At 38.7% G+C, this 23837-nt stretch overlaps 1 protein-coding gene across 1 annotated transcript in view; it reads left to right on the top strand.

The window, feature by feature from the left end:
- Positions 1–8862: 8862 nt before the first annotated feature.
- LOC126477717 (cullin-4A) overlaps positions 8863–23837 on the top strand; it is a 109947-nt gene continuing 94972 nt past the window's right edge. The window contains exon 1 of the mRNA XM_050103640.1: positions 8863–9399. Within this exon, the coding sequence (XP_049959597.1) occupies positions 9120–9399 (280 nt within the window). The 5' untranslated portion in view covers positions 8863–9119. The remainder of the gene's footprint in view (positions 9400–23837) is intronic.

Here is a 23837-nt window from a genome sequence, read left to right as displayed (position 1 = left end):
AAGTCAAGTTTCTACCGATTTTCATCTGGAAGAACGTCTTAAAGACAAACATAATGTGGTGTCACCGCCAGACACCACACTTGCTAGGTGGTAGCTTAAATCGGCCGCGGTCCATTTAGTACATGTCGGACCCGCGTGTCGCCACTGTGTAATCGCAGACCTAGCGCCACCACCAAGGCAGGTCTCGTGATACAGGAGAGCACTCGCCCCAGTTGTACGAGAACCTAGCTACCGACCAGATGTACGAAGCCTTTCTCTCTCATTAGCCGAGAGACAGAATAGCCATCAGCTAAGTTAATGGCTACGAACTAGCAAGACGCCATTAGCCATACAGTGATTGTACTTAAAGTCTCCTGTGTATCGTCAAGATCGATGTACCACAATGATTAAGTAAAGTTAAGTATTAAACCTGCTCCGTACTTTTCTTCCTAACATTAATTACGTATCCTGTTCCAGTACTTCACGCCCGTCTGCGTTAGTCTAGCTTGCCTTTTCAGCCATCTCAACTTCACGGTGTCGGCCCAGCTACCGACACAACACATAATATGCAATCCTCTGAAGATTCTAGTAGCTCTACTGCATGACCTCTTATTTCTGATGTTATATGTGGTGAATACAGGATTGGTCAGGTGAATACAGGGTTATAAATACAAAATGAAATATGGATAGGGCAGGAGTAGGCCTAATAATGAATAAAATACTTGGAGCATGGGTAAGATACTACAAACAGCGTAGTGAACGCATTATTGCAGTCAAGGCAGACACGAAGCGCATGCCTACCACAGTAGTACAAGTTTATATGCCAACTAGCTCTGTATATGATGAAGAGATTGGAGAAATGTATGACGAGATAAAAGAAATAATTCAGATAATGAGAGGAGACGAAAATTTAATAGTCATGGGTGACTGGAATTCGATAGTAGGAAAAGGAAGAGAAGGAAAAGTAGTAGGTGAATATGGAATGGGGGTAAGGAATGAAAGAGAATTTTGCACAGAGCACAACTTAATCATCGCTAGGACTTGGGTTAGGAACTATGAAAGAACACTGTATACATGGAAGAGGCCTGGAGACACTGGAAAGTTTCAGATACATTATATAATGGTAAGGCAGAGACTTAGGAACCAGGTTTTAAGGGTATACGGAACGCCCTATGCTTACAATGTTAAATTGAGCTAAAAGTTAGGAACATTTTCTCATTTGTTATTTGGACGATACTCCTGATTTTTTCACAGAACGCAGAGATATGTTCTGCTTTTATGCTGAATTATTAATTTTGAAAATATAATGTATAGTTTTCCAGATATTTAATTTTTTGTAAATGTTAAAAAAAAGATATACATTTTAACAAGTATTTTAAAATTTACATCCATTAATACAAAATAATTCCACATATCTTTTAATTCAGATATATTAGAAGGTCTTAAGGAACAACTACAGAAAATATCATCTTTCTACTATAAATAGGCCCTGAGAAAATGTACCTTATACACAAAAAAACTAAAGTTACGGGAAATTAGCATCAAAGTTTTTACTTCAGTACAAGTATGCTCCATAGCTTGTATCATCAGAATCGTCAAACAGCTTCCTCTTGATGGCTCTGCTACGCTGTCCAGCCATCTTTGAATACACTTTTATGGCATTATCTGAAGACCTGAGCCGTTACTTGTCCAAACAAAGCATAGCTGCAGCAGTTCATAGTCCTACACAGAGCCCCAACTTCTGCAGAACTTTGCACTTTGTTATATTGCCCTGATTGAATGACGAAACAGCATCATAAACGCCAAAGTGAAGTGTGTTTATACACACAAACACAGTTTTAGGTAGTCTATTCCATATCACATGATTCATTTGGATTTTGAGTCCGCCATGAAGACATTTCTTTAGTAGACTAATATCTGCGAGGTCTCGGGCTATTGGTTTTATTTCATCCATTATGGCAGGTGACAGGTGATGAGGGTGATTGTATTGTTTCTTAGTTACCTTGCCTCTGTTGTAGTTGCACCAACTATCGTCTCCTTTTGGACATAGCCCATGTTGGGGATTCTCATTGTTTGAAGCTGTATGAAAAAACAGAGCCCAGACTGCTCGTCTCATTAATTCTGCATCTGCTGTATTCTGTCTTATTGCTAGACCATAGCACTTCTGAATATGATCTATTGTAGCATCTGTCAGTCTATTTTTCTCATCTAAAGTTTTTCCATCGCTCAATTTCTTGCCTTTCATGCTAGCCTTGAGCCGTCAAAGTCTTGATCCCATCCTTTTCTAAACATGGCCAACACACTCCAGTTTGGAAATTTTCACATCGTTACCATAGGGTCTCAGTTCCTCAATTTCTTTGAAAGCCTTTGAGTCACCATCTCCAAGATAATTTATGTATCTAACGTTGTACTATTTTACTGAGCGTTGATAAATACTTCTTAGACCAGCTACTTCCATACCACCACTTGACCCATAGTAATTTGCCATGCACTCCTCTTAATGTTTATTTTTCATTTTCTCCTTGCATCTGCAATGCTTGGAAAGTATTGCCACATCAACTACCTTACCAGTGTCCACACTTGTAGCTGTTACTACACCATTCAGAGATATGTGGCCTCTCTTCTGCCAGCTTCCATCAAAAGCTATGGACAAGTCTCTGCTATTATTATTTTCAATAACTGCTTCCTCAACAGCATCTTTCATGTTTTCCTGTGCCACATCTTCTACAGCAGAGCCTATTGCAATTATGTGTTTGTTAAATTTTGAAGGTGGAGGAGGGAGGTTCATCACACCACACAACATGGCACCTGCAGCCCTGCCCTTTCCTATACACCGTAATCCATAAACCATTCTAATGTTTATATCGTATAGTTTACCTTTATCTGCAGTAACATGTGAGGAATTGAAGAAAGTAACACTGTGTTTGCAATAACTGCACATCAACTCTAATTCACAAGCAAATCCTACATGTAAGTTTGTTTTCAATGAAACACCACATTTTCCACATTGTTTGCAGCACACATTGTTCTCCAAAACGTCTGATAATAAAGAGACGTTAATTACCTCATACACTCCTGGAAATTGAAATAAGAACACCGTGAATTCATTGTCCCAGGAAGGGGAAACTTTATTGACACATTCCCGGGGTCAGATACATCACATGATCACACTGACAGAACCACAGGCACATAGACAGAGGCAACAGAGCATGCACAATGTCGACACTAGTACAGTGTATATCCACCTTTCGCAGCAATGCAGGCTGCTATTATCCCATGGAGACGATCGTAGAGATGCTGAATGTAGTCCTGTGGAACAGCTTGCCATGCCATTTCCACCTGGCGCCTCAGTTGGACCAGCGTTCGTGCTGGACGTGCAGACCGCGTGAGACGACGCTTCATCCAGTCCCAAACATGCTCAATGGGGGACAGATCCGGAGATCTTGCTGGCCAGGGTAGTTGACGTACACCTTCTAGAGCACGTTGGGTGGCACGGGATACATGTGGACGTGCATTGTCCTGTTGGAACAGCAAGTTCCCTTGCCGGTCTAGGAATGGTAGAACGATGGGTTCGATGACGGTTTGGATGTACCGTGCACTATTCAGTGTCCCCTCGACGATCACCAGTGGTGTACGGCCAGTGTAGGAGATCGCTCCCCACACCATGATGCCGGGTGTTGGCCCTGTGTGCCTCGGTCGTATGCAGTCCTGATTGTGGCGCTCACCTGCACGGCGCCAATCACGCATACGACCATCATTGGCACCAAGGCAGAAGCGACTCTCATCGCTGAAGACGACACGTCTCCATTCGTCCCTCCATTCACGCCTGTCGCGACACCACTGGAGGCGGGCTGCACGATGTTGGGGCGTGAGCGGAAGACGGCCTAACGGTGTGCGGGACCGTAGCCCAGCTTCATGAAGATGGTTGCGAATGGTCCTCGCCGATACCCCAGGAGCAACAGTGTCCCTAATTTGCTGGGAAGTGGCGGTGCGGTCCCCTACGGCACTGCGTAGGATCCTACGGTCTTGGCGTGCATCCGTGCGTCGCTGCGGTCCGGTCCCAGGTCGACGGGCACGTGCACCTTCCGCCGACCACTGGCGACAACATCGATGTACTGTGGAGACCTCACGCCCCACGTGTTGAGCAATTCGGCGGTACGTCCACCCGGCCTCCCGCATGCCCACTATACGCCCTCGCTCAAAGTCCGTCAACTGCACATACGGTTCACGTCCACGCTGTCGCGGCATGCTACCAGTGTTAAAGACTGCGATGGAGCTCCGTATGCCACGGCAAACTGGCTGACACTGACGGCGGCGGTGCACAAATGCTGCGCAGCTAGCGCCATTCGACGGCCAACACCGCGGTTCCTGGTGTGTCCGCTGTTCCGTGCGTGTGATCATTGCTTGTACAGCCCTCTCGCAGTGTCCGGAGCAAGTATGGTGGGTCTGACACACCGGTGTCAATGTGTTCTTTTTTCCATTTCCAGGAGTGTATTTTGTAGTCAGAGCATTTAGTTTCTTGTATTCTTCTTCAATTCCAGCTAGTTTTCTTCTTGAAGCACTTTCCGGTGTAGTGGCAGCAGCATCACTCAATGTATCTCTACCAGTGTTGAGGTTAGTCGCTACTGGGACATCAGATACTGATGAAGATGAATCAGACGAATTTTTAGTACACTTTACTTTCTTGCGCCAATGTACACGCTTTCTAAATACCTTCAGACTAGGTCTTGGCATGTTGAAGGAAAGAAAACTGAATGACTTCTCCACGTACGACTTTCACAACAATGACGTGGATGTACTTACAAAGGAAACAATACAAATGGTGCAGAATCTATTTTCAACTGTCTAGCAGTGTAGCCAACAGAAAAGCTAACTCTCTTGTGCTCAGTTATATCTCTGGCAAGGATGTCTATATCAGGTATATTTCGCGTATCATATACAAAGTGCAGAACATCGTGTGTCGAAATTATTTTAAAAAATTATTTAAAATAGTTCTATTTACGTCATCCAAGTATTTTATACATGATATTAAACGGGAGTGTCTAAATTTTTCGAAAATGCATTTACCCAAAAATCGATTTTTTCATCGAAAAACTCATTCCGTATACCCTTAAATTGTATGTGATTTCCAGGAGCAGATGTGGTCTCTGACCACAATCTATTGGTTATGAACTGCAGACTAAAACTGAAGAAACTGCAAAAAGGTGAGAATTTAAGGAGATGAGACCTGGATAAACTGAAAGAACCAGAAGTTGTAGAGAGTTTCAGAGAGAGCATCAGGGAACTATTGACAAGAATGGGGCAAAGAAATACAGTAGAAGAAGAATGGGTAGCTTTGAGAGATGAAATAGTGAATGCAGTGGAGGATCAAGTAGGTAAAAGGACGAGGGCTAGTAGAAATCCTTGGGTAACAGAAGAAATATTGAATTTAATTGATGAAAGGAGAAAATATAAAAATGCCTTAAATGAAGCGAGCGAAAAGGAACACAAACGTCTAAAAAATGAGATCAGCAGGAAGTGCAAAATGACAAAGCAGGGATGGCTAGAGGACAAACGTAAGGATGTAGAGTCATATATTACTAGGAGTAAGATAGATACCGCCTACAAGAAAATTAAAGAGACCTCTGGAGAAAAGAGAACCACTTGTATAAATATCAAGAGCTCAGATGAGTAACCAGGTCTAAGCAAAGAAGGGAAAGCAGGAAGGTTGAAGGAGTAAATGAAGCGTCTATACAAGGGCGATGTACTGGAGGACAATATTATGGAAATGGGAGAGGATGTAGATGAAGATGAAATGGGAGATATGATACTGCGGGAAGAATTTGACAGAGCAATGAAAGACCTATGTCGAAACATGGCCCCAAGAGTAGACAACATTCCATTAGAGCTACTGATAGCCTTGGGAGAGCCAGCCACGACAGAACTCTACCATCTGGTGAGTAAGATGTATGAGACAGGCGAAATACCGCCAGACTTCACGAAGAATATAGTAATTCCAATCCCGAAGAAAGAAGGTGTTGACAGGTGTGAAAAGTACCAAACTACCAATTTAATAAGTCACGGCTGCACATTACTAACATGAATTCTTTACAGACAAATGGAAAAACTGATAGAAGCTGATCTTGGGGAAGATCAGTTTGGATTCCGTATAATTGGTGGATCACATTAGGCAATACTGACCCTAAAACTTTTCATAGAAGACAGCTTAAGGAAAGACAAACCTACGTTTCTAGCATTTGTAGACTTAGAGAAAGCTTTTGACAATGTTGGTTGGAATATTCTCTTTCAAATTTTGAAGGTGGCAGAGGTAAAATACAGGGAACGAAAGGCAATTTACAATTTGTACAGAAACCAGATGGCAGTTATAGTAGTTGAGTGGCATGAAAGGGAAGCAGTGGTGGGGAAGGGAGTGAGACAGGGTTGTAGCCTATCCCCGATGTTATTCAATCTGTATATTGAGCAAGCAGTGAAGGAAACTAAAGAAAAATTTGAAGTAGGAATTAAAAAGAGAAGAAATAAAATAATTGAAGGTTGCCGATGACATTGTAATTCTGTCAGAGACAACAAAAGACCTGGAAGAGCAATTGAATGGAATGTCTTGAAAAGAGGATATAAGATGAATATCAACAAATGCAAAACGAGGATAACGGAATGTTGTCGAATTAAATCAGGTGATGCCAAGGGAATTTGATTAAGAAATGAGACACTTACAGTAGTAGATGAGTTTTGCTATTTGAGGAGCAAAATAACTGATGATGGTCGAAGTAGAGAGGATATAAAATGTATACTGGCAATGGCAAGGAAAGCGTTTCTGAAAAAAAAGAGAAATTGGTTAATATCGAGTATAGATTTAAGTGTCAGGAAGTCATTTCTGAAAGTATTTGTATGGAGTGTAGCCATGTATGGAAGTGAAACATGGACGATAAATAGTTTGCACAAGAAGATAATAGAAGCTTTTGAAATATGGTGCTTCAGAAGAATGCTGAAGATTAGATGGGTAGATCACATAACTAATGAGGAAGTATTGAATAGGATTGGGGAGAAGTGAAGTTTGTGGCACAACTTGACTAGAAGAAGGAATCGGTTGGTAGAAGATGTTCTGAGGCAGCAAGGGCTCACCAATTTAGTATTGGAAGGCAGTGTGGAGGGTAAAAATCTTAGAGGGAGACCAAGAGATGAATACACTACAGATTCAGAAGGATGTAGGTTGCGGTAAGTACTGGGATATGAAGAAGCTTGCACAGGATAGAGTAGCATGGAGAGCTGCATCAGGCCAGTCTCAGGACTGAGGACCACAACAACAACAGTAGAAGATAATGGTGCAGTGAGTGGTATAGTTGAGGAGAGAGATAGACTCTGGGGAGAGGTTCTGGGATGTGTCAAAGAACCTTGCTGAAATTCTGAAATGGGTTCACTGTGGCAGGGTTTATAGGTGGATGAATCTGTCAGCTGGCAGAAACCTTCTGCCAGGTAATCCTTGCAGTTTAAAATAGCTGTGGTGGAGCCTTTGTCAGGAGGTGGGATTATGAGCTTGGGATCAGTTTTTAAATGGTGGATTGTGGTTCTTTCTGTGAATGTAAGATTAGTCTGCTTGTTGAGGGACTTCTGAAGAAGAGAAATTTGTTAACATTGAGTATAACTTTAAGTGTCAGGAAGTTTTTTCTGATAAGTATTTGTATGGAGTGTAGCCATGTATGGAAGTGAAACTTGGGCGATAAATAGTTTAGGCAAGAAGAGAATAGAGGCTTTCGAAATGTGGTGCTACAGTAGAATGCTGAAGTTTGGATGGGTAGATCATGTAACTAATGAGGAGGTAGTGAAAAGAATTCGCGAGAAGAGGAATTTGTGGCACAACTTGACTAGAAGAACAGACTGATTGGTAGGACATGCTCTGAGGCATCATGGGATCACTAATTTAGTATTAGAGGCAGTGTGAAGGGAAAAAATTGTAGATGGAGACCAATCTATGAATATACTAAGCAGATTCAGAAAGATGTAGGTTGCAGTTGATACTTGGAGATGAGGAAGCTTGCACAGCATAGAGTAGGATGGAGAGCTGCATCAAACCATTCTCTGGAATGAAGACCACAACAACATGTGGTGCCAACTGTTTTACAATTTTACAACTATACTGACAATTTTCCAACAATAATGCAAATATTGAAATATGTGAATTATTGATCGAACATATCAGATCCATACCGTAGCATTTCAATAGACTTTAGCTATGCACAGGTAAGTCATGCACGCCGGACGATGTGACCGAGTGGTTCTAGGCGCTTCAGTCCGGAACCGCGCTGCTGCTACGGTCGCAGGTTCGAATCCTGCCTCGGGCATGGATGTGTGTGATGTCCTTAGTTTAGTTAAGTTTAATTAGTTTTAAGTCTAGGGGACTCATGACCTCAGATGTTAAGTCCCATAGTGCTTAGAGCCATTTGAACCATTTAAGTCAACCACGTTCTCGGACAAATTCGATTTGCAGTGGGTAATGAACTTCGCAGATATTTAAAAAACCGGCATTCATGGTTGAGAAGTACCAGCAAAATAGAAGTAAAATTAGTTTTGACGTTGATCTTCCATAATACACGACTTTCACGCACGTACGAATTTCTTTATATAGAACCCGAGCGAATGCAGACTACGATTTCAGTATAGTCAGAAATTTGTGATCGTCATTCTTCCCATGCTCCGTCGGGGCTGATGCTGGAACAAAACTGTTAGTGGGGGCATAGTTATCATTTTACTCTGTGTTGTAGTTCACGGTCATCTGCAGAGTATAGTTGCGAATAGTTAATTTTGCCATCTATTATCTCTGAAATAACGCAGTTGCGGCAGTTTGCCATCTGTGCGATCGGCATACAATACCGTGGTGCGTCTTTGGTATTCATGTGTACAAGACAATTCTTTGATTACTAGTGTCACCTTCTTGGAGTGAGGTGAACTAAATAGTGAGGTGCAAAGTTTGTGTGGACCCAAAGACTACAGAAATTTATATAATCATTGATTTTACCATCTAATGCAGTTATTAGGTTATTCAGATTCGTCTTTGAGAAGAATGGCGTTTGTGATTGTGTCAAGTTAATAGGTTACAGTTTGAAATAAGAACTACTTGCGAGGCTCCGGCCGTGTCATGCATTTCTATGTCAAGTTACACAAGGATTCATGTTCATGAAGCCCAGCAGGCCGAGGACCGTGTGAGCCCCAAAAGAAAAAAAACAACCACTGACAGTGATAACATAAGTAAGAAATTGAAACTGGAGGAGGTGGAGGAGGAGGAAAGAACTATGAATGACACAACAACGAATAATCAGAAGAGAGCTAACTTCTCAGCTCTGTCAAATCAGAATGGAGTAAACAAGGCGTCGCTAGTCACAACAAAGCCCGGTGCTGCCAAGAAACTAGTGATTAAAAATTTTAAAGGTAACACTACTAATTTTGAGGTTATGTTTTGCGAATAGTCTAGAAAAGAACTAGTGTATTATAGCTTCAAAAGTGTGTGATCTTGAGCAGTAGCTTGTTACAAGATCTGTACGTGAGGCAACGCTTCCATGAACGTATCAGGGGCAAATTTGGAAGATTTTTAACTTTTTTTGCAAAAATTATCAAATATTAATGACAAACTATACATCGACGTTCCTGATTTACGAAGAATGAGAGTTTAGCAACTATGTGATGGTAGTATGCGCTGTATTAATGTTTGATTTCTGATTGTGTTTGAATGCATTACGATCAAATCATTCAGGACACATACCTTGACGGCCTTTTAATTTTGTTGAAACACTCCAAGGATTATCAGAAATTCGTAAAGCGACATGTCTTTTATCACGTTCTATAGCAGAATTTCGCTTGACGAAGCAAAGAGTTCTGCAATTCATACGGTACTTGATGTTGTTGGACGTCATGAAATCACCCACTAGATCTGAAAGTTCGCAATTTTTGGCTTAGGGAATATAAACAGCTTAATCATGCTGGAGCACATCCCGTTTTTAGCGGCCGTAACATGCTGTCGTTGAATAGCTTCCGAATATCTTATTTTCTTTTTGCCCTCACTACCTCAGTCGTCAGAAATTGGTAATAATACCGTAGGGCGCCTTGCTTTGATACACTACACTAATATTATTGTGCAGGAACATTGTTAACACACGAGTGTTATTACTTGTCGTGTAAACAAAGTTTACGTTTTCAGGTTGCTGATGAGAACAAGATGCCATATGTTGAACATATGTCTTGTTAATAGTGGTTTATTCTTATTGATTGCCAATCTAACATTACTTTCACTGCTGACGAGTTATTTACATTCCTTCCGAATTCTAGTGTTCATTCATTTAGAACAATACCACTTATGTAACAAAAAATACTTTGCATTGAACACTGCCTATTTTGTTACTGTTATGTTATTAGTGCTCTGTTCCCTTACTTCAATGTTTTTGTTGCTGGTGTGGTCTTCAGTTGAAAGACTGGGTTGGTGCAACTCTCCATTCAAGTCTATCTTTTGCAAGTTTTCATTTCTGCCCAACACTGCAACATACATCTATTTGAACCTGCATACTATATTCAAGGCTTGGTCTTGCCCTCTGATTTTCATCCCACCCCCCTCCCCCACACACTTCTTCCATTACCCAGTTGATACTTTCTTGACACCTCAGGCTGTGTCGTACCAACAAATCCTTTCTCATTGTCAGTTTGTGCCATACATTTGTTTTCTCCCCGCAATTTGATTCAGTTCCTCATTTACTATTTTCTCTATCCATACAATCTTCAGCACTTTTCTGCAGTACCACATTTGAAAAGGTTTGATTCTCTTCTTTTGAACTGCTTGTTGTCCATATTTATTTAATTATAGTTACCTTAAGTCATGATATTATTTGTTACCCAAATGATAATTTTTTTACCTGTTGAGTATGGAAAAGAACAATAAGCAAAAAAATATGTCTAATACTTTTTTTGTTCACTGTGTATCATTTCTGGTGGTGTGCATTGTTCACTGTAAAAGGCACAGATTAATTGAACAGATATTCACTATTTTTTCCATTCTCCAACTTTAGCAGTTGGAAACATTAAGTTGTCATTAAAAAATACAGTTACTGTTTTGTAAGTGTTTACTGAAGGTAGATAGCTCTCTCTCTCTCTCTCTCTCTCTCTCTCTCTCTCTCTCTCTCTGGAAGGGATGATACTCCTTTGCTTTTGGTGAGCATCTGTTTTCCTTTAGTGTTGCTGTGACAATAAAAAAGAAATGAAGTGGAATAAAGATGTAGTTTGATACCTGCAGATTCTTTCTTTTGGTTTTACATTTGTGACATCGCAGTATGTTGGGAGAGGAATCGAAGGCTTATTAATTAGGAACAAATGATGGCTTATAACAATGCTATCATGTTCATTTGTTATATTCAGCAACAGAGCATCTGGTGATAAGTATCGAGCAACTATAAATTTAATATCATCCATCAGGGGTGTGAGGTAATGGTAGTTATCTTTTGGTTGCAGTCAATCATATTTCTATCCTACATGCAGCTTAACCACACATTTTGACAGACAGTGCTCTCATTCAGGTTGTAAAAGCTTGAACTCGTGAGATTAGAACACTAAGAACTTTATCAGCACAATTGTGGCATTCCTAATAAAATAGAATAAGACAAATTGGACTGTGGGTCCCCTCTTACATTGGAAACATCGACTCCTGTCAGTAGCTGTTCCCATTGCACATTATACCAGGCCTTGTCCTGCGGATGTGCTGTGGGCTCAGAGTGTCAACTTGACACTATTGAAGACCACAAGAGCTCAGTAGAACATGTGCTGGTGTAGTGTGTGATGGGAGTTGGGGCAGCTACTGTGTTGGTAGACTTTTTTAATCTCATGATTAATTTTTTGCAACCTTATAATGAGAACCCAGTCTATTGAACCACATTCTTAAATTATAAGTAAGACAGAAATAGTTTGAATGCGACCAGCTATTACTGTAAAAACTATGAATTGTTGCTGCAGAGAATAAATGTTGTCTTACGAAATAACTTGCCTTGAGCTATTATGACTATAAGAACATGATACACAGCAAGGAAAAATTCTAAGTAATTGTTCTTCTGTTCATCTGTGACACCTAAACTTTCTAGACAGTCAGTATAACATCATTGTTTAATATAAAACAGTTACCTGCTAATAATATGACATTTGCAATACTGGACTTTGAACCCAGTGTTTCTGAAATTTTGACGATAATGTTTGGTTCCATTTACAATAATATAAGCTCCACAGTAATCAAATGCGTCTTTGCGCCCTTTGTATACTAGACACATGCTGTTGCACATGTAAACAGTATTCATTTACTGCATTGAATTGCTCGGAAAGATAATTAGTGTCATTAATTGTTATAGTAAGTGTTTCATCGTGAAACATTAACTACCACCTGATAAAGTATGACAAATCCAAGTGGACCACATTCATTGTATGTGTTTTATAGGTTTTGATGTTGAAGTGTAGTTTTGTTTCTGCAGCTGGAATTTTACCTTTTGTCAATATCCAGGAGAAGTTGTTGGCCTAACATGTATCACTTCAGGCAGTCGGTTATCTTCATAATCTGGGATGTTACTGAATTTAGCATATGTTAAAATTCAGGAGTAAGTAAGAAACAAGAAACACGTTTTTTTTTTTTTTTTTTTTTTTTTTTTTTTTTTTTTTTTTTTTTTTTTTTCTCCAAATAAATTCCTTCCCTGAAATGCATGCCTCCAAAGATGACACTGCGAACACCATTTTGAAGATGCGAATTTTGCAAAAAAATTTAAAATGCCATATCTCTGTAAAAGTTCTAGATCTTTTGTTAGTTTTTTTACTTGAAAGATAATTGTTTTATGATTATAATGGTATCCTCCGTTTGCACATACCTGTCAAAGTTCTTTCACTGTCTCCTTTGGATTTTTTTAATAGTTTATAGAATATTTTTTTTTTTTTTTCAAAAATACCAATTCAGAAAAGTTAGGTTTTTTTCTGTTGCTTAGTACCATCCAGTACTATATACCCTGTAAAGGAGTGTGTCTACTTTTAAGTTGGACAAGTTTTATTCTTACATTTTTTTTAACTTTCGAGGGTGATCTATGACTTAACTAAAGTTGTTTCTTACTAATTTCTTTGTTATAATGTTTATTTCTATTGTCTTTGTTGCAGTTATTTCTTTCACTTCAATTTTTGCAGATATTTTTTACTCTTTCTTGTAGTTTCTTGTGAATTTCTTTGTCGTGGTTGTTCATTGCTGTATTGCAGTTGTTCAATGCTAGTTTGTTTACTGAAGAGGCTTCTAAGAAATCTGAGACCATCTAGTGAGTTCTGTGTTTTCGTGAGGAATTTGCCAGTTGACACAGTTGCAGTGTGTTTTGTGGAAAGGACTGTTTGAAATGTCTTCTGACTGGAGCCATAGGAGAGTGAAAATGTGCTGACTATTTGCATATCCATAAAAGAATGATATGCAAGACAAAAAAAAAAAAAAAGAAGACTTGTTCAGGCTGGGAATAAGTGGTCTCATTTGAAGAATCTGTTTCAAAGTGAAGATGTTTCCAGTGACGACTTTTTGTGTTCTACATGTTTTGACAGAATAACAACAATGATACTATCTGAACAAAGTGAGGCCTCCCGTGGTAGAAATGATGCAGATTTTGCATCAATAGAGGAAGAATTAAATATAGTGGATCACTTAACGAAATACGTAGGTATCAGTGCTGTCAAGAAACTGTGGTCACTGAAGTTGAGTCATAATCTCTATCCATCAAGAAAGTGCAGAGAAATTACTAAAGCTATGGTTGAAACAACTACAGCAAAACTAACCACTCTCTTCAAAGTGAAAATTCCCTCTTCAGAAGAAAATGAACCAAAGCACACTTGCACATCTTGCCAGGAATGTTTCACAAATATCAATTCAGCTGTTGAATATTGTGCATCCTACAGTGAAAAGGTGCAAGTTTTAACTATTATTCCAGACATTTTCAAAGAAAATAATTGTGGACCACATTCCATCAGTATCAAAATACATGGTAGACAAATAAAGAAATGTGAGGCCTCTAAAAGGAGTCTTTGGAAGACCAGGTCCCTTTTACGGTCATTCTGTAGAAGCAGCTCAGGTTCAAATAGTGCAGTCATTTTATCTGGAAGATAAATGGGACTGTTCTCACCAGAATGCCAACAAAAAGACACTATAACTGTAACAATGGAAGGTCAAAAAGTTGTCGAAATAAAGAGGTACATGACTCGCAGTGTTAAAGAAACTTTTGCAATTTATAAGAGCAACTATACAACTTCACATATTGGAGGATCAAAATTTTATGCACTACAACACAAGTGGGTAGTTCCACACCCACTTAGAGATGTCTGTCTATGTGTGTTACTGCGCGAATTTTGAACTTTGAGTGGTAACTTTGAAGAACTTTGTGGAGCACGTGACATATGACACCTTGCTTGGACGTTTGAAGTCATTAGTAGTCTGTGCCGTAAAGTGAGAGACATGTTTGTTTCAAGATTGTGGTGACTGCCCTGGAATGGGAGGACTGTCTTTACAGACACTTGGCCTGGAACGTGTAACAGATAACTCTGCAGGAATTACATATGTGACATGGGAGGAAAATAAACTAATTAAGAAAACTTTTGCCTTTGACAGTTTCACTTATGAACTTGGTAAATGGTCAGTGAAAGCAGTAACACACCAGCATCTGAAAAAATTGCAACAACAACAACAACACATTGCAGAAGTGAAAGGGTGTGTACAGGCTGAAGAAGTATGTTTAGTGCTTCACTGCGATTTTGCTGAGAAATGGTCTGTAATTCTCCCACAAGAAGTACAAGAGCATAATTGGAGTAATGACCAAGTTTCAATTTTTACGGGATTGACATATTTTCAAAACAAAACCACAAGTGTTGAAGTTATAAGTGATGACACAGGACATGACTCAGCACATGCTTTGCTAGCAACGCACAAAATTCTTCCACAACAAACAGAGGCAGAGAAGGACATCATCATTTCTGATGGTGCACTAGTCATTTTAAAAATTGTTACCAGCTGTTTGAATTAAGTTGCTTGTGCCAACTGACTGCGTATACAGTGCTACAGGTCACAGGAAGGGCCTTGTGATGGTGTAGGAGGTCTGCTAAAGCAGTGTGCCACAAAACAATCTTTCCAGACCAAATACAGCTGCAATTCAGAACACTGAGGATTTTATGAGAGTCGTGGGATGTTTCACATCCACAGCCCTCATTATTTTGTCCAAAGAGGAAATTGAAGAATTCCATGAGCAGAAAAAAGAAGAATGGTCCAAACAACTACTCCTGTGAAAGAAATTAAGAAGACACATTTCTGGACTCAAAGTGATGGGCGAATTCATACTGCACACACTTTAAAGAGCAAGAAAGAAGAAATTTTGTTTGTTTGGCCAACACCTCAGAAACAGCAGGATAATATTCAGGGTCACAACCTGAGAAGGGGGATGTGTGTGTGTGTGTGTGTGTGTGTGTGTGTGTGTGTGTGTGTGTGTGTGTGTGTGTGTGAGAGAGAGAGAGAGAGAGAGAGAGAGAGAGAGAGAGAGAGAGAGAGAGACTGGTGGATTGCAGAGATTATAGACACCAGTTATGAGTTAAATGAAATTGTAGAGATCTTTATGCTACCACATGGACCAGCTGCTAAATATAGGTTTCCAGCTGAAGGACAGCAACAATGCCATCAGTGCTCACTTCCTGTTCACAGTGTTTTGAAGATTGTAAGTGCTCCAGTTCCTATTGATTCAACAGGAAGGCATCACTCTATATCATAGGAAGATGCTGAAGCAGCAGAATACTTTTAGTTCATTGACCGGCTAATTTCAGTACAAAACAGAGTGCACAGAAGTTGTATAAATTGAAACCTTTAGGTCTTTGGACCTTTCACAAACATGTTGGAACCATTTAAAATGCTTGAAAAATGAGTCTCTTACTCCTCTTTCAAATCTAAAATTATGTTAAATAAGACTAGGTTTTGATTTTTATGAGCCTGTTATGTGACAATGTTGTCAAAAAAAAAAAAAGAAAAGTTTTATGTATCGCAAAAATTTCAGTTGTTTATAAAACCTGTTCATCCTAAAAGTAAAAGCTCTCCTTTTCAGGGAATGTAGAACTATATGGTACTAATCAACAGAAAAAATAAAAATTTTATTGTTTGGCAATTTTGAAAAAAAAAAAAAATTCCATAAATTATAAAAAAAGATGAAAATGCTATGGTAAAAGAACATTGACAGATAAGCCCAGATGGAGGATTTCTTTGTAATCATAAAGCAATTATCTTTAAAATAAAAAGAAACCAACAAGATATCTAGAACTGTTACAGAGATACAAAATTTTAAATTTTTTTTCCTAAATTCACAATTTCAAAGTGGTATGCACAGGGTTATCTTTGGACGGCTGTATCTCGTAGCAGAAATTTTCTGGAGAAAACAAAGAAATATGTGTTCCTTACTTAGTTCTTCATTGAGACAATGGAGGTAAGATTTTTTCCTGGCCTGTCTGTATTGATATGGATTATGCCAATGAATGCCAATATTAACATTGACAATATTGTAATTAAGATTCTGTTGTTCTAGGTCTTTGTGAAATATAAACATTTAACTATTTCTTACACTGGCATTTGAAAAAGTGATTAAACTGTTGAAGTTTTAACCCATGCAATAGTTATTTTCTCTTTTTATAATACAGTATTTCAATGATAACTCTTCTACTGAAGAGTTCTTTTCATGTATTGTTATCATCGTTATCCAATTCAATCACTTGATGATATGGCCTCAATCGGTCGGCATGCGACATAGTATCTGTGCAGGTTCTTCCATTTCCGCCAATCTTTTTCTTCGCATAGTCAGTTCTTTCCGAAGCCTCTGTCCCATCTGTCTGCTGGTCTTCCAGTCCACTGCCATTTCTAAGCATTCACTCTCTATTATGGCACTGACCTTTGTTTTCTGTCTGATATCGACTGCTCTTTTCCTGTAGCCCAACAATGATCTTTTCTTTACTCTTTAGGTTACTCTTAGTTTTCTAACAATGAATTCATTTACTGAATGTGTCTCACAGCCATAAAATGGGAACTTCATTGGTTTCTTCAACAACATTCACAAATGCTGTGGAGGTTTTGTGTATGTTGTATAAGATTTTAATATAGGCTTGTTCTATTACTTGCTCTGTTAGAGCCTCAAACCCAGCTTTGTGACTGATTAAATTAAATGCATTTTCAAAATCTGTAAGGCAAGGCAAAGAAGTAGATGGTACTCATTTGTTCAAATAATTGTTTTGTGTAGAATGATTATATGATCAGTTGTACTAAACCCTGCTAGGTCAAGTGTAGCACTCAGTCTGGTAGTCAAAATTCTAGTACAAACTTTGTACAGTATGAGCAGGAGGCTGACAGGGCAATAGATCTGTATATCTTTAGTACTACTTTTCTTGTGCGTTAGGATTATTTTGTGTTCATTCCAGTGTCTTTGTGATATTCCACTGTGCAAATGCCTCGAAAATATTTTAATTGACTGCTTTATAGATTTCTCATCCATCACCTTTAAAATATTGACTGACTTCCTGGAACAGTTCCTTTTTTCGTCTTTCCTCTAGCATTTTTGACTTCTGGGGGGAGAATTTCTGGGATTTGGGAAGCAGGGCCATAAAGTTCGTCTAGGATTAAGGTATCATCATTCACATTATCGGCTACTTTAAAAATTCTCAGTACATTCAAGTATTTCTTTATCTGTAATTTGGCCTTGATCTGTGTCTAATGCCATTAGCTGATTCTTTCCAATCATAATCTTCTGCTTGGCCGCATTTAAACTAGATTTTTTTTTTTTTTCATGACTGGTTTTTATTGTATCTTTTTCATACTTTTCGATGTCTTCTTTCATGTTGTTTCTCAGAGCCTTGCACACTTCTGTATATTCTGTCTTATTATCATCTTCGGTTGTTTTATTTTTTTCTATTGGCCATCAAACTTATTGTTTTATTTGTCAGCTTCTTTTTTGGTTTTGAGATCTGAATAAGTGTCCCACTTCGTCAGCTTTTGTGATTAGCACCTTGTTACTACTTCAGCGTTACATTTTTTTAAAATTCTTTCTTGAAATTCCTCATTCCGTTCTTTAAGATTTTTGAAGTTTAAAATTTTTCTTATTCCTTTAATTAGTTTCAAACTTTTATCTTTTGTATTCAATTCAAATCTTGCTCATAATAATCAGAAATTGTTCAGTGCAGAGACATCTTTAAACTCCTGAGGCCTGTTGGTAAGACTGAAGTCTACTTAATTTTCTGCTTTACAGTTAGGACCTCTCCAAGTCCATTTGTGACTAGGATGTTTCGTGTAGAACGTATTCATAAGAGATTTTTGCATACAGTTTGCAAATTAAACCAGTCTCTCACTTCCATCATGCCTTTCATCTCTTCCATATTTGCTAGTGAGTGGATCACCTTCCTTTCACATTCCAACTTCAGCACTAAAGTCACCAATTACTAATTTATAAAAGCACTCTCTCCCTTTATCACGTTTCTTTCAGGCACTCATAGAGGGATTCTGTTTCCTCATTTGATTGACTAGAGGTAGGTGCGTGTGCTTGAACTATTTGGATGTTATATCTTTCTGATATTTTGATGATCAAATGTGCAATTCTGTTTGAAGTTCCTTCTAATGCCACTATCTTGTGTACTATGGTTTTGTTTATAAAAACTTGACTCCATCTGGTTTTCCATTAGGTACACCACAGTAATTTGAGAGATTACTTGAATGCAGTTAAGCCAACAATGCTCCAGTTAATTTTCCTCTGTTTCAGTTAACTTTTCATTTGCTAGCGATGACAACTATAGGTGCAGATTTGAAAGTGGTATCTGAATTTGGGGCTAGTTTAATTCCAGATCATTTTGTCTTACTGCCACACATCATGAGTCAAAGGTAAGAAGCATAATCACTTTGTTTGCTTCAGAACAGAATGGCAATCTAATTTTCCAGGCCACCCCTGATGTGGAAGTCAGACTCCTCTGGAGTGCAGGCACCCCTTATGTCGTTATTTATGGTCCACCTCTGATATTTAAATTCCGGTGACCATAATCTGTGGCCCAAAGCTAGAACTAACAAGCAATTTTATATTAAGTTTTGGTATTGCAGTACACAGTTAACCACATTTCAAAGTTTTGTAAAGTGTAACTTTATCTGTTATATCTCAGTAAATATTTTTTGGCTGAGAAAGAAAGAGCTCTCTACACCTCAAGAGGCCAGTGGTGTGTTCTTCATTGACAGAGTTGCTTGTGGCTCTCCAATCCTTTCCACCTCCAAACTTATCCTCCTGAATAATGGCGGACACTTTCTTCATATCTGAAATTCCTTATAAAGATATTCTTTAATTTAGTGATATATGCCTTTACCCACTGAACCAGGTATTTCCTCCAGATGTATATGCTCCTATGAGGTAACATCTACAGTACCTTCCAGTGGTAGAGATGTGGATTGTTGACATTTACTTGTAACAAGTAGATGTTGGAAGTGAGCTCATAAAAATGCCAAGGATGCAACATACTTGTCATTCTTAAGGGCCATCTTGGCATTTTCAGTAAAAGCTGAGTCACTAGTTAAATGTGTGTACTACCTCTTTGACTTTTTGGTAGCGTTTGGCATAATATTAAAGCCATCCATAGTCAGGTGCTTCAACGTGTAAGTATGAGTCCAATTGTGGGGAATATTTGGAGCTATTTCCTTGAAGTGCTGAGTGTAGTTAGGAGCTTTGCGAAATACTTCCTTAACAGAGGAAATGGTACTGTTAGCTTCAGGAAAATGATTTGCGACTACCTCTGATACACAGTGTAAGCTATGGGTATAAACGAGGTGCACTGGATCATATTGGGATAGAATTCTTTCAGTGTTACTTACTCTTTAAATGTTTAGGCAGCACAGTCTGTCACCAACAGCAGAAATTGCTCATCTGTATCTTCTCCTGGCTGTAGTATGTGTAGGGATTCCCTGACATAGTGGGCTGCAGTATTGTGATTTTGCCTTCTCCAGTTGTTTACACAGGAGTTGGTGGAATTTTCCTGGTGCTGTGGAATGTGATTTCCCTCCCTCCCCATGACATTAGCTATAAATCTGTCACAACTGTCAGTGGTCTTGTCAAGTGAAAACCAAACACAATGGTCACCTATGTCACTTTTAGTATCAGTGGTAGTGTTTTCATATACCTGTTACAAATAATTTTTGTGCAATGTTGACTCATCCGGTAAACTGCTGATACTCTCCAGGAAGCTCTTAAAAGTAGTGTTCTTTAGCATGTTCCATGGCACATTAGTAGTCATGAAAGCATCATACATGTTGAGATTAAAGCTGTCCACTTCACCACTTGTCGTAGAGGAAACTAATGTTTGAATCTTTTGTTCTTCTTCCTAGTAATGCCCATAATACGAGCTGTGGAATCTTTATATTCAAGGAAATGTGTTTTTTTTTTTTTTTTTTTTTGTCATGGCTTATCTAACGTTCAGTTAGAGAGGGGGGGGGGGGAGAGAGAGAGAGAGAGAGAGAGAGAGAGAGAGAGAGAGAGAGAGAGAGAGAGAGAAGTGTCATTTGATCAGTGCCAAAGCATTACAGAGGTGCTCAACAAACTCCAGTGACAGATGCTACAGGAGAGGTGTTGTGCATTGCAGAGAGGTTTTCTTTTGAAATTGTAAGAGAGCACTTTCTGGGAAGAGTCCAATAACATATTTCCTCCAGCATACATTTCATGAGATGAACATGACGAGAAATTTCAGGAATTAAGAGCTAATACAGAGGTGGTGTAAAGACAAGTCATTCTTCCCCTGCGCTATTTGAGAGTTGATCAGGGAAGGGGTATCAATTAGTGGTATCAGAAGTACCCTCTGCCACACACAATCAGGTGACTCGCAGTGTATTGGTGTAGATGTAGAAAAGGAACGATTTTCGACATTGACAGTACCTGCTTGTGTAAACACTTTTAACCAGAATTCATTACTCAGGCTGTTTATAAAACTTGAAAAATTTTCCACAGGAAATTTCTTCTATAGATGAGATTCACATCCCCTTTCAACACTGGTATAGTTGGAGCTCACTGTGATCAGATATCCCTAAATTAGTTTTAATAATTTTTATCCCAGTGGCATCCACATTTGAAAATATATTGTCAATAAGTCTCTTTGTTATTCTTGGGGTTCTATTTATAAGAGAAATCATTCTGGTGCTGTGCAGTATGTTGTGCAGTACATTCAGAAATTGATCCTTGGATGCAGTTCCATTCAGAAAATTTGTATTGAAACCCCACAGACAATTATTGTGGCTTCTTCAGTAAACGTAATGTCCAGCAGATACTGTGTTAATGGACGAGTCTATATTCTCACTACGTGATTCATGTCCTGCTATGGTTATTACTTTAGGCTGCCCTGTACATTGTGTGCTGTAATAGCATAAAATTTGTTGGACTATTGGAAGTAGTATGGAGAGCCTCCATTGGTTTTTAGTCACGATCTATGATGCAGTTGAAAATAATTTTTTTTTTTTTGTGGTGATTTGTTTTATATCTGTGTGGGCATGAGAGTGGAAAGGTGCCCTACAGAATTACATTTAATGTTTGAAGATTCTCATCCTTCTGTTAGTCATTATTTCAGCAAAGTTACACATATGGAATAAATTCCTGTGAAGATAATAGTTTGCCTTAGTATTCAGCAACATCCGTTCCAAAAGCTCATTTTTTAAAAGAATGTGTGAAATTAATATTCCATCAGTACATTCAGCAACATTCTCACTGAGTTGCTGACTTTTGCGACATCATCTAAAGAAAATTTGCACTTGTTATATGCCACGTTGTTTAGCTCATATACAGAGGACTCAGTGTCAGCAAATCAGTCAACTGGCATTGTAGAAGTATAATGGCAACATCGTACGCTTATTGTATGGCTTATAATTTTAAACAGCAGCTACGCACAAGTGTGGTTTAAAAAAGTTTATTTAAATCAAATGATTATCGGTTTTGGATTTATTACAAATCAATCTTCCTTGCTTTCCATAATTTTTGCTACTTATGAGAAGCTGGGACACATTTTGTAAATGCTGAGCATGTGTGCTGTCATAAAATGTAGAGTGGTTTGTGTTACAGCAGCTTGTAGAGAATTTAATGGCACTCGTGTAGAGAATGTGCAAAAATGTGTTAACTTTGAAATGCATAACACAGTTACGTGGCAAACTTATGGCACAGAAGTATACACAAGTGCACAAAATCAGCAACAAGTACAAAACGAGGCCCCAAGCAGGAAAGCAAGGAAATCTGTAAGAACCATATGAAGGTGGATTAGAAATAAATCCAGAGCAGTTAATAATTTGACTTCAATAAATTTTTAAACCATACTTGTGGATGATTGCTGTTTAATGTGTAATCATATAATTGTAGTACAAACCACAGTTCTCAAAGTGCCTGCTTCCACAAGACCACAAAGTCAAAGTTAATATTCTGCATTTGGGCAAAAGAATGATGAGGATATTTTTCACAGGAAGTGGATATATCATTTGAAGGTAAGACACAGCAAATGAAGATTTGTGTGCTGGAGTATCCTTTCATAATCATTTCAAGGAAGTCCAAAAGAAAGAGTAAAAAGTCGGTCAACGTAGGATCTTTTGTTCCACCACGGCATGTCTTCTCCTAGTGCTATTAAAACACTAGTCCGTCCCAGAGTTCTGAATCCCAGCACCTTTGCAGCCACTTCATAAAGTGCAGGCTTTGTGCCATATGATTTATTTCTACTTCTAAAAGCAATGAAATGAAACATGGCATGATTTTGAGTACCTTCATACTGTTGTGGCTCCTTGGGATTTGTTCCTGAATAGTTATCTGAAGGACCCCTTATGATACATCCAGTAAATGCTTTCAAGAGAACCTACTGCTGCACACAATGCAGAAGTTAGTGCATTGAGACGATGAGGTGCATTTGGGACAAACACAGTTTTAATTTGCTTTCTCAAAACTTTCAAAATGACTTATATTAATTTGATGTCTACTGCTGCTAAAACTTAGGGCTCAGTTATTCCAGGTTACCTTTTCTTGTTACAGCACATGCATAAATGTGCTGATGACTCTAAGCAGGGGTTACTGTTGAGTTTTATTTTCCAGCATTGCGTTTTGATTATTTATCAGCAGAATCTGTGTTTATAAAGGCAAAAACAGAAGCAACGGTGATGGCTGGCATATAGATGAGATGATACTTTGATAGCCTGTTCGTCCTCTGTTTAAATTCATTTAGTGCTTTAGAAGCAACCAAGTGTATAAAATACTGCACACAGTGTGAACATATTAGGCTAATCTTGACAGTGACAATCGAGGAGCATTTTTTCCAAAAGTTGGTGAATTCTCAGTTGCTCAAAATTTAGATTTCTGTAGTTACAAATCAAGTTTGTTGCCAGGCATGACCTGTTGAAACAGATTTGTCAAAAGATTATATTTGCTGTTGGTATAGGGTGTTGAGACTTATGAGTTTTTGCAAAACTTGATACTTGCTCTCAGCCAGTTGAAGCAAAAGTCAATAAATGCAAACTGTGCTTTTCTTCTGAGAGACCTGAAGGGAGATTAGCAATGTAGGACATCATTGTCAGTGAGAATGTCAGAGGGTTTTCTGCAAAAGCACTTGCCACCAGAACCAGCAATAGAAATAAGTTAGTAGTTTACACAAAAACATTAACTCCTGATTATTTCTCAGTTTCAGCCAACTTTGTCAGGGAGAAGGAACATCAAAAAAGAAACAAAATGCAGGAATAATGTTTCAGTAACATACAGCATAAGGGAAAAAAGGTGACCAGACAGTACCTGTATGTGCTGCAACATTTCAAGCAACATCCAAGGTGTCCAAAG

The sequence above is a fragment of the Schistocerca serialis genome, chromosome 1 (genome assembly GCF_023864345.2).
Source record: "Schistocerca serialis cubense isolate TAMUIC-IGC-003099 chromosome 1, iqSchSeri2.2, whole genome shotgun sequence".
Taxonomy (NCBI): Eukaryota; Metazoa; Arthropoda; class Insecta; order Orthoptera; family Acrididae; genus Schistocerca; species Schistocerca serialis.
This window is presented reverse-complemented; position numbering and strand designations above follow the sequence as displayed.